Source organism: Oncorhynchus keta, chromosome 15 (genome assembly GCF_023373465.1).
Source record: "Oncorhynchus keta strain PuntledgeMale-10-30-2019 chromosome 15, Oket_V2, whole genome shotgun sequence".
Taxonomy (NCBI): Eukaryota; Metazoa; Chordata; class Actinopteri; order Salmoniformes; family Salmonidae; genus Oncorhynchus; species Oncorhynchus keta.
The window spans coordinates 32,292,486-32,308,577 of record NC_068435.1 but is presented as its reverse complement, the minus strand read 5'-3'; the positions used below and the strand labels follow the sequence as shown (position 1 = coordinate 32,308,577).

The window sequence follows — 16,092 nt, the reverse complement described above, 5'->3', positions numbered from 1 at the left end:
GAAATCAAGGCACACTTAAGCAGCATGGCTACCACTGCATTCTGCAGCGATACGCCATCCCATCATACCATCATTTGCGCTTAGTGGGACTATCATTTGTTTTTCAACAGGACAATGATCCAAAACACACCTCCAGGCTGTGTAAGGGCTATTTGACCAAGAAGGAGAGTGATGGAGCACTGCATCAGATGACCTGTCCTCCACAATCACCCGACCTCAACCCAATTGAGATGGTTTGGGATGAGTTTGTTTAACAATGTTTTTGGTTACTACATGTTTCCATAAGTGTTATTTCATAGTTTTGATGCCGTCTTCACTATTATTCTACAATGTAAAAAATAAAATAAAAACTTGAATGAGTAGGTGTCCAAACTTTTGACTGGTAATGTATATATAAAACACCTTTAAGTCCCCAAGCAGCACTGTGGCAGGGCATGTGGAGCAGGAAGATGTTAATACCGTAGATCCTTCAGAGACTAAGACAGGGGAGGATTTGGCAGGCCTTTATATCAGAATGAGGAGCAGTGGTTTTGGGCCAGACAGTTTGAGCGCTAGGCATTCAAATAAGGTCAGATTCTGTACCTGCGTTAATGACATATGTAGGTCTGATCGGTGGAGAACAGCAACACCCCCTGCAGGGCATGTGGAGCGATGTTTCCCTGTGTAGACGTAGCCAGGAGAGGCAGAAATGTTGAGAGACAGAAATTCTTTGGGTTTAGTACAAAGGTTTCATTCAGACAACGATTGCATTTTCTGTGATGACATTGTTAATTAGGTTTTTGTTATTGAGGGATTATGTGTTAATTGGAGCAAACTTGAGTTTGACAGAGGGGGCTGGTTCAATGTGGAATAGTCAGATTTTGTAGCTTAAAACTCATTAAAACTCAGCAGCCTACAGCAGTAAAAATCGGTAATCCCCAAAGAAACGCTAAAAGGTCTGATCTGCATCTGAGTTTCTATATTTCTATGACTTATGACAGGATGGCAGGTAGCCTAGTGGTTAGAGCATTGGGCCAGTAGCTGAAAAGTTTCTGGATCGAATTCCTGCGCTGACAAGATAAAAAATCTGTTCTAGCCCTGTTCTATCCCTGAGCAAGGCAGTTAACTCACTGTTCCCCGGGTGCTGAAGACATGGATGTCGATTAAGGCAGCTCCTTGCACCTTTTTGATTCAGAGGGGTTGGGTTAAATGCGGAACACACATTTCAGTTGTACAGCTGAATTTAGTTAATTACAATATGAGTGAAATAGTTTTCCTTCCCAAAAATTGTAATGAAGTATTTTAAAAAGCAGCTTTTCTGTGTTGGAAGGGTGTGGGCATTATTTATGCTTTGGCCTCAAATACGAGTATAGGATTAGTCAACAACTCTATTTGGATATAAATTAAATTAATATTATCTTTTAAAAACAAGATTTTAACTGGACAGTTACTTTAATAGTCCATGCAAAATGTGATACAAATTAAAATGAGAAACAGTTCGAGAGAAGCTAGCAAGAATCTAGGAAGACACCTACAGAGAAGAAACCTAGAGAGGAAGAAACCTAGAGAGGAACCGGTCTCTGAGGGGTTGGACAGTCCTCTTCTGGCTGTACCAGACAGAGATTTAAGAGTACATGTGGCGTTTCAAGACGTTCAGATGTTCATAGATGACCAGCAGAGACCAGCAACACTCAACGCTTCAAGATTCTATGTCAGTTGACTTTTTATAAGAACCCCAACACACCAATGTCTGAATAAGTTACAACAATGAATTGTTTTGAATCTTTTGGTTGATTTTGTGCTAATGTTCATTTTAGATGGATTTCTAGCATTTAAACTGCAAGAACATGCTCAGTTTACGAACATATGATTTATCAATTATCCCAGGTTTTCTTATTAAGTTTCTGACTTACAGTTGAAGTCAGAAGTTTATATACACTGAGGTTGGAGTTATTAAAACTCGTTTTTCAACCACTCCACAAAATTCTTGTGAACGAACTATAGTTTTGGCAAGTTGGTTAGGACATTTACTTTGTGCATTACACAGGTCATTTTTTCAACAATTGTTTACAGACAGATTATTTCACTTATAATTCACTGTATCACAATTCCAGTGGGTCAGAAGTTTACATACACTAAGTTGACTGTGCCTTTAAACAGCTTGGAAAATTTCAGAAAAATGATATGTCATAAGCTAATTGACATCATTTGGGTCAATTGGAGGTGTACCTGTGGATGTATTTCAAGGCCTACCTTCAAACGCAGTGCCTCTTTGCTTGACATGATGGGAAAATCAAAAGAAATCAGTCAAGACCTCAGAAAATAAATTGTAGACCTCCACAAGTCTGGTTCACCCTTGGGAGCAATTTTCAAACACCTGAAGGTACCACGTTCATCTGTACAAACAATAGTATGCGAGTATAAACACCATGGGACCACGCAGCTGTCATACCGCTCAGGAAGGAGACACGTTCTGTCTCCTGGAGAATAACGTACTTTGCTACGAAATGTGCAAATCAATCCCAACAACAGCAACAGCAACAACAGCAAAGGACCTTGTGAAGATGCTGGAGGCAACCGGTACAAAAGTATCTATATCCACAGTAAAACAAGTCCATATCGACATAACCTGGAATGCCTCTCAGCAAGGAAGAAGCCACTGCTCCAGAACCGCCATAAAAAAGCCATACTACGGCACATTGGGACAAAGATCGTACTTTTTGGAGAAATGTCCTCTGGTCTGATGAAACAAATATAGAACTGTTTGGCCTTAATGACCATCATTATGTTTTGCGGAAAAAGGGGAAGCTTGCAAGCCGACAAACACAATCCCAACCGTGAAGCACAGCATCATGTTGTGGGGGTGCTTTGCTGCAGGAGGGACTGGTGCACTTCACAAAATGCATGGCATCATGAGGTAGGAAAATTATGTGGCTATATTGAAACAACATCTCAAGACATCAGTCAGGAAGTTAAAGCTTGGTCGCAAATGGGTCTTCCAAATGGACAATGACCCCAAGCATACTTCCAAAGTTGTGGCAAAATGGCTTAAGGACAACGAAGTCAAGGTATTCGAGTGGCCATCACAAAGCCCTGACCTCAATACTATAGAAAATGTGTGGGCAGAACTGAAAAAGCGTGTGCGAGCAAGGAGGCCTACAAACCTGACTCAGTTACATCAGCTCTGTCAGGAGGAATGGGCCAAAATTCACCCAACTTATTGTGGGAAGCTTGTGGAAGGCTACCTGAAACGTTTGACCCAAGTTAAACAATTTAAAGGCAATGTTACCAAATACTAATTGAGTGTATGTAAACTTCTGATCCATTGGGAATGTGATGAAATAAATAAAAGCTGAAAGAAATCACTCTCTACTATTTGTCTGACATTTCACATTCTTAAAATAAAGTGGTGATCCTAACTGACCTAAAACAGAGAATATTTACTTGGATTAAATGTCAGCAGTTGTGAAAAACTGAGTTTAAATGTATTTGGCTAAGGTATATGTAAACTTCTGACTTCAACTGTATGTCCTGCACCATTCTGTGTCCTTTTATAACCCATTTCTGACATCCTCCACTATGTCGCGTTGTGTCTTCCAGTAATGCCTTACAACAGTGCCCATCATTGTGTGGTAGAGGTGGAAAACTTCATACTACTTCTGGGTGGAGAGGACCAGTGGAACCCCAATGGTAACATCACTACTGATACTACTACTAATACCAGTAGTAATACAAATGAATATATATAAATGTTTAGTATTTATATTCATAATTTGCACTTTATTTCCCATCAACATTGTTTGATTAGATAAGTGTGGCCATATGAACTATTTATGGATCTTGATTATGTCGGGTATTTTTGCAGGAAAGCACAGCACCAATCATGTCAGCCGTTATGATCCACGATTCAACAGTTGGATACAACTTCCCCCGATGCAGGAAAGGTAAGTGAATGCGAACAAGATTGACAAAGTAATGCAATACGATAGATGTGCTGCATTATTCCACTGATTATTAACACTGAATGATTACGGTGTCTGTGTGTGACATTACACTTTTAAGGAGATGAAATCTGAACTTTTCTGGAGTATAGAAAGACTTCATCCTGGGATGTTTTGAAACATAACATGGTGTCTTGTCACACCACTTTAATCAAGTGTTGTGCAACACCTTGCCAGGGACTGGGAGCATTACTGTGAAAGGCAGAAAACACTCATTTGGTGTTTCAAGTTTAGTGCAGAATTAGATACCTTCTTTTGTGTTGTTTCCTCTCTAAAGCTCCTAAACACTATTATGCTGTTTCAAATCCTGTCTCGTGCAGAATTGGATCACTTGTTCTGGTGTATTTTCATATTTAAAAACGATTTACATGTATCGGATTATTTGACCAGTTTAACGCATTTTGGCAGGCATTGGTGAGCACAGTGCTCAATCCACAGCAAGCATAGCAGGATACTGTATTTGCCTCTACCATTAGATGTTGGATTTGTGGGAATGGGTCGTCTCATCATTGATCGTTCATCATGATCCATTACACCTCATGGCAAGCTGCTCAATACTAATATAGAAGTACACTTTTTTTTAAAAACATGCATACATTGTGTTACCCATAATCCTCTAAAAACCTAGCCACGTGGCAAGATATTATAAAGGAGCATTTTTATGGTGAAAATGGTCTTCCCCAAACTTGAAATTCACGTGCCGAGTATATATGCCAGTTAAAAAAAACATGCGCTGTTTGCCTTAAACTGTGCATCATTCACAAGTGATAATATATCATTAATTAGTGATAGGCTAATATTGTCACCCATCAGACAACTCTTGATTTAATCTTGGCTTGTACTCAACATGTACTCAACAATGCATGTGTGAAATTAGTTTTGATTTAGAATGGACCATTATCATGCACCTGTCTCGAAACTGGGGCAGGGGAAAAATACATGTCATCTATGCACTTAATTAGCGAATGTAGGACGTTTTTGCCGTGGTTCATTTTCATGCCAGCCAGGTAGGCTATACTCCTGCTGTAAAGCAAAGCAATGTGCTTAATATTAGAAAAGTTGATAAATAACTATAGCAGGCCTAGCTTATAGAAAGCTGATGGAATACTCCACTTTTTAGTGTTTTAGTGTTTTTTTTTGTTTTCTTGCGCGATTGCATAGCCAAAATGACGGCGGAAGAAATGGCAGCAGTTTTACGGGCGCCCAACCAATTGTGCTATTATTTTTTTGCGTGTTTTGTAACTTATTTTGTACATAATATTTCTGCAACCGTATCCTATGGCAAAAAAGAGCTTCTGGATATCAGGACAGCGATCACTCACCTCGGATTAGACAAAGATTTTTTCTTCAACAAGCAAGATGCACAAGACATTCTCCAAACACCCGACAGGGCCAACATCCCCGTTATTTGCAAGAGGAAGCGACGCAGGTACAGAGGACAAAGAGCCGGATGCCTGGTCAGGACCCAGAAAAGGCGAGTGGGAAAGCTGCCTTTACCGTCAATATTACTCGCCAACGTGCAATCATTGGACAATAAACTAGATGAGGTACGATCACGAATATCCTACCAACGGGGACATCAAAAACTGTAATATCCTATGTTTCACGGAATCGTGGCTGAATGACGACATGGATATTCAGCTATCGGGATATACGCTGCACTGGCAAGACAGAACAGCACACTCCAGTAAGACGGGGGGTCTGCGCATATTTGACGAAATCTAAGGAAGTCTAGATTTTGCTTGCCTGAAGTAGAGGATATTGTGTTAAATTGCAGGCCAAACTACTTGCCTAGAGAGTTTTCAGCTATACTTTTCGTGGCTGTTTATTTACCACCAAAGACAGATGCTGGCACTAAGACCGCACTCAGTCGACTGTAAAAGGAAATAAGCAAACAGGAAACCACTCACCCAGAGGTGGCACTCCTGGTGGCCAGAGACTTTAATGCAGCGAAACTTAAATCAGTTCTACCAAATTTCTATCAACATGTTAAATGTGCAACCAGAGGGAAAACAATTCTAGATCACCTGTACTCTACACACAGAGACGCGTACAAAGCTCTCCCTTGCCCTCCATTTGGTAAATCCGACCACAACTCTATCTTCCTGATTCCTGCTTACAAGCTAAAATTAAAGCAGGAAGCACCAGTGACTCGGCCTATTAAAAAGTGGTTAGATGAAGCAGATGTTAAACTACAAGACTGTTTTGCTATCACAGACTGGAACATGTTCCGGGATTCTTCCAATGGCATTGAAGAGTACACCACATCAGTCACTGGCTTTATCAATAAGTGCATCGAGGACGTCTTCCCCACAGTGACTGTACGTACATACCCCAACCAGAAGCCATGGATTACAGGCAACATTCGCACTGAGCTAAAGGGTAGAGCTGCCGCTTTCAAGGTGTGGGACTCTAACCCGGAAGCTTACACGAAATCCTGCTATGCCCTGCGACGAACCATCAAACAGGCAAAGCATCAATACAGGGCTAAAATTGAATCATACTACACCGGCTTCTGACGCTCGTCTCATATGGCAGGGCTTGCAAACTATTACAGACTACAAAGGGTAGCACAGCGGCAAGCTGCCCAGTGACACGAGCCTACCAGACGAGCTAAATCACATCTATGCTCACTTCGAGGCAAGCAACTCTGAAGCATGCATGAGAGCATCAGCTATTCCGGATGACTGTGTGATCACGCTCTCCGTAGCCGACGTGAGTAAGACCTTTTAACAGGTCAACATACACAAGGCTGCGGGGCCAGACGGATTACCAGGACGTGTGCTCCGGGCATGTGCTGACCAACTGGCAGGTGTCTTCACTGATATTTTCAACATGTCCCTGATTGAGTCTGTAATACCAACATGCTTCAAGCAGACCACCATACTCCCTGTGCCCAAGAACACAAAGGCAACCTGCTTAAATGACTACAGACACGTAGCACTCACGTCCGTAGCCATGAAGTGCTTTGAATGGTTGGTAATGGCTCACATCAACACCATTATCCCAGAAACCCTAGACCCACTCCAATTTGTACCCTCAAAAACTCATCACTAAGCTAAGGATCCTGGGACTAACCACCTACAACTGGATCCTGGACTTCCTGGCGGGCCGCCCCCAGCAACACATCTGCCACGCTGACCCTCAACACGAGCTCCCCAGGGGTGCATGCTCAATCCCCTCCTGTACTCCCTGTTCACCCACGACTGCATGGCCAGGCATGACTCCAACACCATCATTAAGTTTGCAGACTACACAACAGTGGTAGGCCTGATCACCAACAACGACTAGACAGCCTTTAGGGAGGATGTCAGAGACCTGGCCGGGTGGTGCCAAAATAACAACCTATCCCTCAACGTAACCAAGAATAAGGAGATGATTGTGTACTACAGGAAAAGGAGGACCGAGCACGCCCCCCGAGCAATAAAAATATTTGGCATGGGTCCTGAGATCCTCAAAAGGTTCTACAGCTGCAACATTGAGAGCATCTTGACTGGTTGCATCACTGCCTGGTACGGCAATTGCTCGGCCTCTGACCGCAAGGCACAGTACATCACTGGGGCTAAGCTGCCTGCCATCCAGGACTTCTACTCCAGGCGGTGTCAGAGAAAGGCCCTACAAATTGTCAAAAATCCCAGCCACCCCAGTCATAAACTGTTCTCTCTACTACCACATGGCAAGCAGTACCGGAGTGCCAAGTCTAGGACAAATAGGCTTCTCAACAGTTTTTACACCTAAGCCATAAGACTCCTGAACAGGTAATGAAATGGCTACCCGGACTATTTGCATTGTGTGTGTCCCTAACCCCTCTTTTTACGCTGCTACTCTGTTTATCATATATGCATAGTCACTTTAACTATACATTCATGTACATACTACCTCAATTGGGCCAACCAACCAGTGCTCCCGCACATTGGCTAACCGGGGTATCTGCATTGTGTACCACCCGCCAACCCCTTTTACTATACTGCTACTCTCTGTTCATCATATATGCATAGTCACTTTAACCATATCTATATGTACATACTTCCTCAATCAGCTGTACTGTATATATAGCCTCGCTACTGTATATAGCCTGTCTTTTGTACTGTTGTTTCTTTACCTACCTATTGTTCACCAAATACTATATTTTTTGCACTATTGGTTAGAGCCTTTAAGTAAGCATTTTACTGTAAGGTCTACACCTGTTTGTATTCGGTGCACGTGACAAAGAAACTTTGATTTGATTTTGAAATGTTGATCAACATAAGCTTATAGGTTCTCATTAAGTTTTTGATTAGATTTTCGATTACATTTGCATTGATGTCAGAGTGATTAGAGGGGCAATAGTGTGGAGTTAGCAAGTTTGGTAGGCTACTAACTTGCAGAATCCTACAGTAATTACCGTGACTAAATGGTCACGTGGAATTTGACTGCCGTCACGACTGGTGATTGCCGTTGTGGTGTTAATACGGTCACCGTAACAGCCACACACACACACACACACACACACACACACACACACACACACACACACACACACACACACACACACACACACACACACACACACACACACACACACACACACACACACACACACACACACATTAGTTTTAATATCAACAATACCTATGATGAAAAATACTTTTCAACAAACTGTTTTTCCTGATGAAAACAAATGACAATAACGAGATGCCCTGAAAAAAGGAGAACTATTACCAATGGCTTTTCATTTTAGTTTACGAAAAGGTAACGAGATGAGAATTCCATGTGAGACTAATGGTCATTCCATTTGACATGAAACGCCTTTTCATCTGTTTTGTCCAATCATAAGCATGCATCCCTGTGCATAATATATAACGCAATCCTCTCATTGGCTGCTAAAGTCTTTCTGTTGCGTGGGCTGATTGCATTGATCTGGCTCCCCACACGCTCACAGCTCCCGGTCACTTCAATCACTCATCTCTGTTTTGAACGGATGCACTTGTAACAAACTAACCTAAATTAGAAACAATAATGTCTTTATCATCTTTGCTTTTTCACATCAGAAGCTCTGTTTTGCCATGTGCGCTGTTATTCATCTGTTTTGACAATAACGAGTTTTGCTGAATATTAGGACTGCAGTAATACTTCTGACATTGTTGCAAAGCTCATGTTCTCCACTTTTCAAGGACATCACTGTTATTTAACCCCTTCGATGCTTATGATGCTGAAAAAATCGGAACCTAAATTGTTTAACCTGTAGGATTTATATCCTATAGTCTATGGTAAATTATGGCTGGCATTGGTTACTAGCTAAGGTATACATGGTGATAGTGGCGCCTCTATTTGGACAAGGCTATCTGAGTGTGCACATGGTGCAAGTAAGAGCTAAGAAATGCACCAACTAATATGTGACTAAAATGACTGACTAAACCAGACTAAAATTGTCCAGCGTTTTCGGCGACTGATAATAATTAAAATGAACGAAGGATGAAAAGACTAAAATGTGACTAAGACTAAAATATATATATATTTGTGTTGTTACTTTTTACACCTTTTTCTCCACAATTTCATGATATCCAATTGGTAGTTAGTCATCCCATTGCTGCAATTCCCGTACGGGTTCAGGAGAGGCGGAGGTCGAGAGCCATGCGTCCTCTGAAACACGACCCCGTCAAGCCGCACTGCTTCTTGACACACTGCTCGCTAAACCCGGAAGCCAGCCTCACCAATGTGTCGGAGGAAACACTTTACAGCTGGCGTCCGAAGTCAGCGTGCATGCGTCCGGCCCACCACTAGGAGTCGCTAGAGCGCGATGGGACAAGGACATCCCGGGCCGGCTAAACCCTTCCCTAACCCGGACGTCACTGGGCCAATTGTGCCTCATGGGTCTCCCGGTCGCGGAAGGCTGCAGATCGAACCCGGGACTATAGTGACGCCTCTAGCACTGCGATGCGGTGCCTTAGACCGAATATATTTTAAGATCAGAACTCCATCTAAAATAGCTGCAGAAATGAACACTGACACACACACACCACTGGCATAGCACTTACCCCCACAGCCCCTGGGGGGGCCCAAGAGCTATATATATTTGTTTTTAATTACAGGAAATGTGCTTTATAACAGCAACATTTTCTCTCAGCCTCATGGCAAAATGTGTAAAATAGCATGAGATTAGCTATAAAACTGCACATTTTTCTCTCTGCCCCATGGCAACAACAAAAAAGATGTGACCCTTGCTCAAACCAAAACTGTGCATACCACACACACACACACACACACACACACACACACACACACACACACACACACACACACACACACACACACACACACACACACACACACACACACACACACACACACACACACACACACACTGTCCTGCTTATTTTAATTATGTTGTCTGGTTTGACACCTCCTGCTCAGGAGAGCCAGTTTCTTCGCCTGCTGCCTGGATAAGCACCTGTATGTGATTGGCGGGAGGAACGAGTCGGGCTACCTCTCCAGTGTGGAGTCTTACAAGCTAGAGACTAACGAGTGGAACTACGTGTCCTCCCTGCCCCAGCCTCTAGCCGCACACGCTGGAGCAGTGCACAATGGGAAAATATACATCTCAGGTCAGACCTCACTCATTTTATAGAACCTTTATTTTACAAGGTTGTCCCATTTGTCCAAATACCTATTTTTCAAGGGACACCCACTGATCATCTTATTCATGAGAAATTAGTTCATGTTGGAAATTAAAAGCTGAAAAATTATTTACTCAGACACAGTCAAAATGAGAGTACAAAATCTACTGATCTGCAGTATTGTGATGAGTGCAGGACTGCTAAATTTCACCTATCAATGCATACAGACTTTCCAAAAGCAGAGTGATGTGTCCATGGATCCTGATCCTGCCATTCGCAGCTAATAGGTCTTTATGTGTGTATCTGCCATACCACTATAGGAGGAGTCCACAATGGAGAGTACGTATCCTGGCTGTATTGCTACGACCCCATCATGGATGTGTGGGCCAGGAAACAGGATATGAACACAAAGAGAGCTATTCATGCCCTGGCTGGGATGAACGACCGCCTCTACGCTATCGGGGGCAACCATCTGAAAGGTAAGGACTGGCATGTCTCAGCTACTGTACTGTGCAGAATAGACTATGTGGAATACAAGATGGATTTTTTGAATAGTTGTTCTTATTATTATATTATTATATTATTATTATTATATTAGGGTTGTTGCGGTGAGCATATTACCACACCGGGAGTCATGACTGTATTAAAATTCTACGTGACCGTTGAGCCACGATAATCTCCTCTTATGCACTCTGGACCTGCGTACCCTTAGTACCCAACTCGCTAACGGCCATCAGGTCGCTGATGGTTTGGTACTCAGCACTCTATTGTCCCTCTAACCACTCTGACATCAATGCAAATACAATCGAAAATCACATCAAACACTTATCATCAAAACAGTATGTGCTTTTAAAACTCACCTCAATGTCAATTGATCAATTTGACGAAAGAAGTTCCAACAACAGGTTGAAACTCAGTGGAAAATATAGTAGTTGTGGACGTTGTTTCAAAGCCTAACACAACGAAATGGACAGAGCTTTCTAAAGTCATTATTAATTCTAAACACCTGTAGGCATATTATGCAAATGCATAGGCCTATGAACCCAAGCCCGTAAAAAAAATATGGAATTAACATAATGCTGTTATACACTATATAGCCTACCACATATACACGCAAGAAAAACATTTCCGTGTTTTTATTTATTTAAGATATTTTTCGTACATAATTGGTTTAGCCTATACATCAAAATTAAACCAATTCTAGTAATCGCCTTTGTGTAGTGTGTAGTGTATTATGCATACTGGATGGACTTGTTACCTTATACTACGCTCTAAACTTTCTATCCATGAGTCTGGGAGATAATGTATAGGCCTAGGCGATGCTGTTTGTTCATTGATTGTGCAGAACGGTTTCCAGAGTTAGCCTAAAATTATAGTGAATTTCTATTTGAATAATTAATGTGCTGACACATTACCTTTAGCTGCAGAATATCTCACCAATGTGAGTTTCCATCTCCTTCCTTCTCTTCTTCATTCTTTTCTTGAACCCGCATAGAGAGGAGAGGGGCGGTCAGAACTATATTGAAGTACAGAAATACATTGACATTTGTTTGGTAAAAACAGTAGGAGTCTATTCCATTCCAACTTTGATGTTGAAGTATAGACACCTGAGTTGCCTAACCCGTTCACAGGATTGGTTAACTTTTGAAGTTCCTAGGGTCTCTCCACCAAGTTTGGTATATCTGGTTTTAGTTTTAATGTGCCGTATTGCTGGAATAAACTCAAAATACATTTCATATTCATGTTCTGGTGCCGTTCGGGCAGTTCAGAGTATTGATTGGGGACTTGTGGAGGAATGTAACTGTTTTTCTGGGTGATGTGTGATGATTTATTTGTGCTTCCCATGATTGTGTTTTTGTATTTTGAAGGAAACTTCCACCCAAAAAAACTAGTCCCAAAATGTTTTTCTTGTCAGCGATCAAGTTTTCAAGATATGTAACTTTCAAAAACATTTATCATACCCGTTTGATGCATTTTACATCATATAATACTTTGTTTTGCATCATATGATACTTTGTTTTACATCATATGTATCATTTCTGTATTTTGAAAGTTTTATATCTTGGAAACTTAATTGCAGACAGGCAAAGCATTTTGGGACTGTCAACAATGGACCAATGAAACAAATACCAAGAGATCGTTTTTGGGTGGAATTTTCCTTATGTATATAGTACAGTACCAGTCAAAAGTTTGGACACATTCATTCAAGGGTTTTTCTTTATTTTTTTCTTTATTTTGACTATTTTCTACATTGCAGAAAAATAGTGAAGACATCAAAAATATGAAATAACACATATGGAATCATGTAGTGTGATAAAAGTGTGAAACAAATCAAAATACATTTTATATTTGAGATTCTTCAAAGTAGCCACCCTTTGCCTTGATGACATGTGATAATGTATCTGTGACATTCTGTAGCAGCTGATGTTGTGACTTCTTACAAGGGTCTCGGGCAGGTGTTTACAGAACATTAGGGCCTATCTGCGATCGCTCTTCTTTTTTTATTCACCTGTAAAATCCCATTTACAATCGCATGTATCATTAACTGTTATTTTGTGCTCAGGGTTCTCTCACCTGGATGTGATGCTGGTGGAGTGTTACGACCCCAAAGCAGACCAGTGGAACATCCTCCAGACGCCCATCCTGGAGGGCCGCAGTGGCCCCGGCTGTTGCATACTGGACGACAGCATCTTCCTAGTGGGCGGATACAGCTGGAGCATGGTAAAGACGCATCTCACTCTCAACTTGATATCATTCATTCACGGCAAACCTAGGTAGGTCGTTTCACAAAAAAGAGTGCCTTTTGCGTCCCTTTGATATTTTAAGTAGTCATTTTTTGAAGATTAAATTAATAACAATGTGATTAGTGATTCATTTATGCTTGTCCCTCATTTGAAGGTCAACCCTGTTATGTGAACTGAACTCTCGTTTTAATATGGTGAAACAATATTTTTTGTGGTGGTGGTGGTGGTGGTGGAAAACGGAGCAGGTCTGGAATAACACTTCAACCCCGTTGACAGGCTAGAATTTTTTTATAAATGTCATACATTTTTTTGTGAAGGTTGTGTTCAATTGCCACTCACTGTTGTACATAACAAGCTTCCATTCCCTCTGTCATGAGGGGATTTATGGTTGATTTAAGAAAATCGGCAACTATATTTCGTTCATCGCTATTATTATTATTATTATTATTATTATTATTATTATTATTATGTTGCAGGGAGCCTACAAGTCTTCCACCATATGCTACAGCCCAGAGAAGGGGACCTGGACAGAGCTAGAGGGAGAGGTGGCTGAGCCCCTAGCAGGCCCATCCTGCTCCACTGTCACACTGCCTGCCTGTCTGCCCTTCAACAAATAACACATCGCTAGGTACAGAGCAGGATGAGGAGGGAAATAGGTGAGGAAGAGGATGGGGGATGGAGAAAAGGACCATCGATAAACGAACATTTGTAAACAAATTTTGTGATGAAGTACTCCAATCAGCCAATGGGATGTGTGTAAATTATTTTTTTACAGGTTTGACAAAAGAGCACTTTCGTTATTATTGCCTACTGAAGGTTTGAAAAAGTAAGTAATCATGTATTTCATGTATTTAAATCCCCATCTGTGTTGAACATTTTCCAGACAATAGTCACATTTCATGTCAGATTTTTTCTTTAATCGATAGTAAGTGTTTTTGGCTTATCTTGATATAGCACGCATAGTGTTTAACTGAATTGTTATAGCTTTAAAAAATCAATTTGTATCTTGTTATTAGTAGGAGACATAAATCCAAAACAGAATGCAGTGTTGTTAAAAAGAATAGACACTGGAAACAAACTGTCTGTCGACCAAATCACACTGAAACTGAGTTCTGGTTAATATGCTCTTTTTTTCCCAACCAAAATCATGATTCTGTGTACAGTATATTGTAAACCAGAGACTAACTAACAGTTCATCTGCAGCAAATGAATCATTCTTTAAGCTGCAAGCGAGAACAATTTTTACATTCAACATCGATTCTGACCTTTGTAAAAACGGCACTAAAAAACTAATATGGTTATTTAAGGATGTTACAATCAAATGATTATTATTCATTGCTAGCCATTGGTATACACGGGTAGCAATTTTAACTGAGTGATAAGGTAGGTTTTATGTTTTATGTTCAATGTTACCTGTTAATGTTTAACAGAGCCTATTTCCAGAGAGCACACAATAAATTCCTCAAAAAGGGTACATCCCATTTACGATTATGATAAAGCACAGAGTGGTCCTCAATGCACTAATGGTGAACCTTAAAAACAGTTGTGTGTAAGAATGGTTCACAAAACTCAAAGTTGAATTGCTGTTACCTTTAGTATGCTATGTTCAGAAACATGATGAAAAGTGAATTCAACTGTCATGTCCGCGTTCTACTATTTTGTCTAAGTAAGTGTGCAAGGTCCACACCTGAATATTGGTACCTGTTGAGTTACGTATAGATACGGTATGTTCCTTTTTTCTTGTAAATAATAGCTTGCAGTGGAACATTTTTGTGCACTCAACCTGGGATTTATTCTCAAATCCTGTTATGTCCTTTGCATTTTAGAATATGAAAATAAAAAGGAAACTTGACAATTACAACAATCTCTGCAGTTTGTTTCAGGTACTGCAAATATTTCCAGTCAACAGACACTCACTTCACATTGTACTTCCAGTATACAAGGACATTCACAGATCCATTCAAACAAAGTAGCCATTCAGACATCTCTTGAATGTAATAACTATCAAGCAGGGTTGGGTAGGTTACTTTCTTAATGTAATCCATTACAGTCACTAGTAACCTGTCCAAGATTTTAATCAGTAACGTAACTTTCGGATTACCAAAATTCGGTAATGTAATCTGATTACATTCTGTTACTCTTAGATTACTTTCCCTTTAAGAGGCATTAGATGAAGACAAAAATGTATGTTTCCATTTGAATGACATCTATTGCAGGATAAATCAATGTTAAGGCTTACATACCTGGCATATATGGATGTTACATTTTACCCTATGGGCTGGTTATGTAGGATTCCTCTAACCCATTCCTTTCTATTACAGATAATAATACGATTAAATTGTCTTTACATTAAAAATCTATCAGAATTCTAGTCATTCCAATAAATGTTATACCCCTTAGGACTTGGAAATATTGAAGTATAGATTAGCCAAATTGTTTTACCTGAACATGACCCCAAAACGAAGGACTTATTAGCCAGCCCTATTCTGTTTATGATTTTGTTGTCATGGAGGACTGATTGGGCTCATTGATTCGAGTTGAAAAATAAATGCTACGCTCATGGAATGACATGCTTTGAGCACTACTGAAAAGTGCTATTTACATGTGAAGAATGAATGCCATATGCTGCATTTGCTATAGGCCTATTGTTTACATTCTTTGTTGGTGACACTTTGATATCTTCATAATATGCAGCTGTTAAAGGGCAAGAAATTGCCAAGAAACTGAAGCTCTCGTACAACGCTGTGTACTATTCCCTTCACAGAACAGCAC

At 40.7% G+C, this 16,092-nt stretch overlaps 1 protein-coding gene across 1 annotated transcript in view; it reads left to right on the top strand.

Annotated features, from left to right (window-relative positions):
• Positions 1-15,173, top strand: part of LOC118395126 (kelch-like protein 14) — a 53,266-nt gene extending 38,093 nt beyond the window's left edge. The window contains exons 4-9 of the mRNA XM_035788901.2: positions 3,580-3,669; positions 3,845-3,923; positions 10,374-10,564; positions 10,897-11,055; positions 13,140-13,297; positions 13,797-15,173. Of these exons, the coding sequence (XP_035644794.1) occupies positions 3,580-3,669; positions 3,845-3,923; positions 10,374-10,564; positions 10,897-11,055; positions 13,140-13,297; positions 13,797-13,937 (818 nt within the window). The 3' untranslated portion in view covers positions 13,938-15,173. The remainder of the gene's footprint in view (positions 1-3,579; positions 3,670-3,844; positions 3,924-10,373; positions 10,565-10,896; positions 11,056-13,139; positions 13,298-13,796) is intronic.
• Positions 15,174-16,092: the final 919 nt, after the last annotated feature.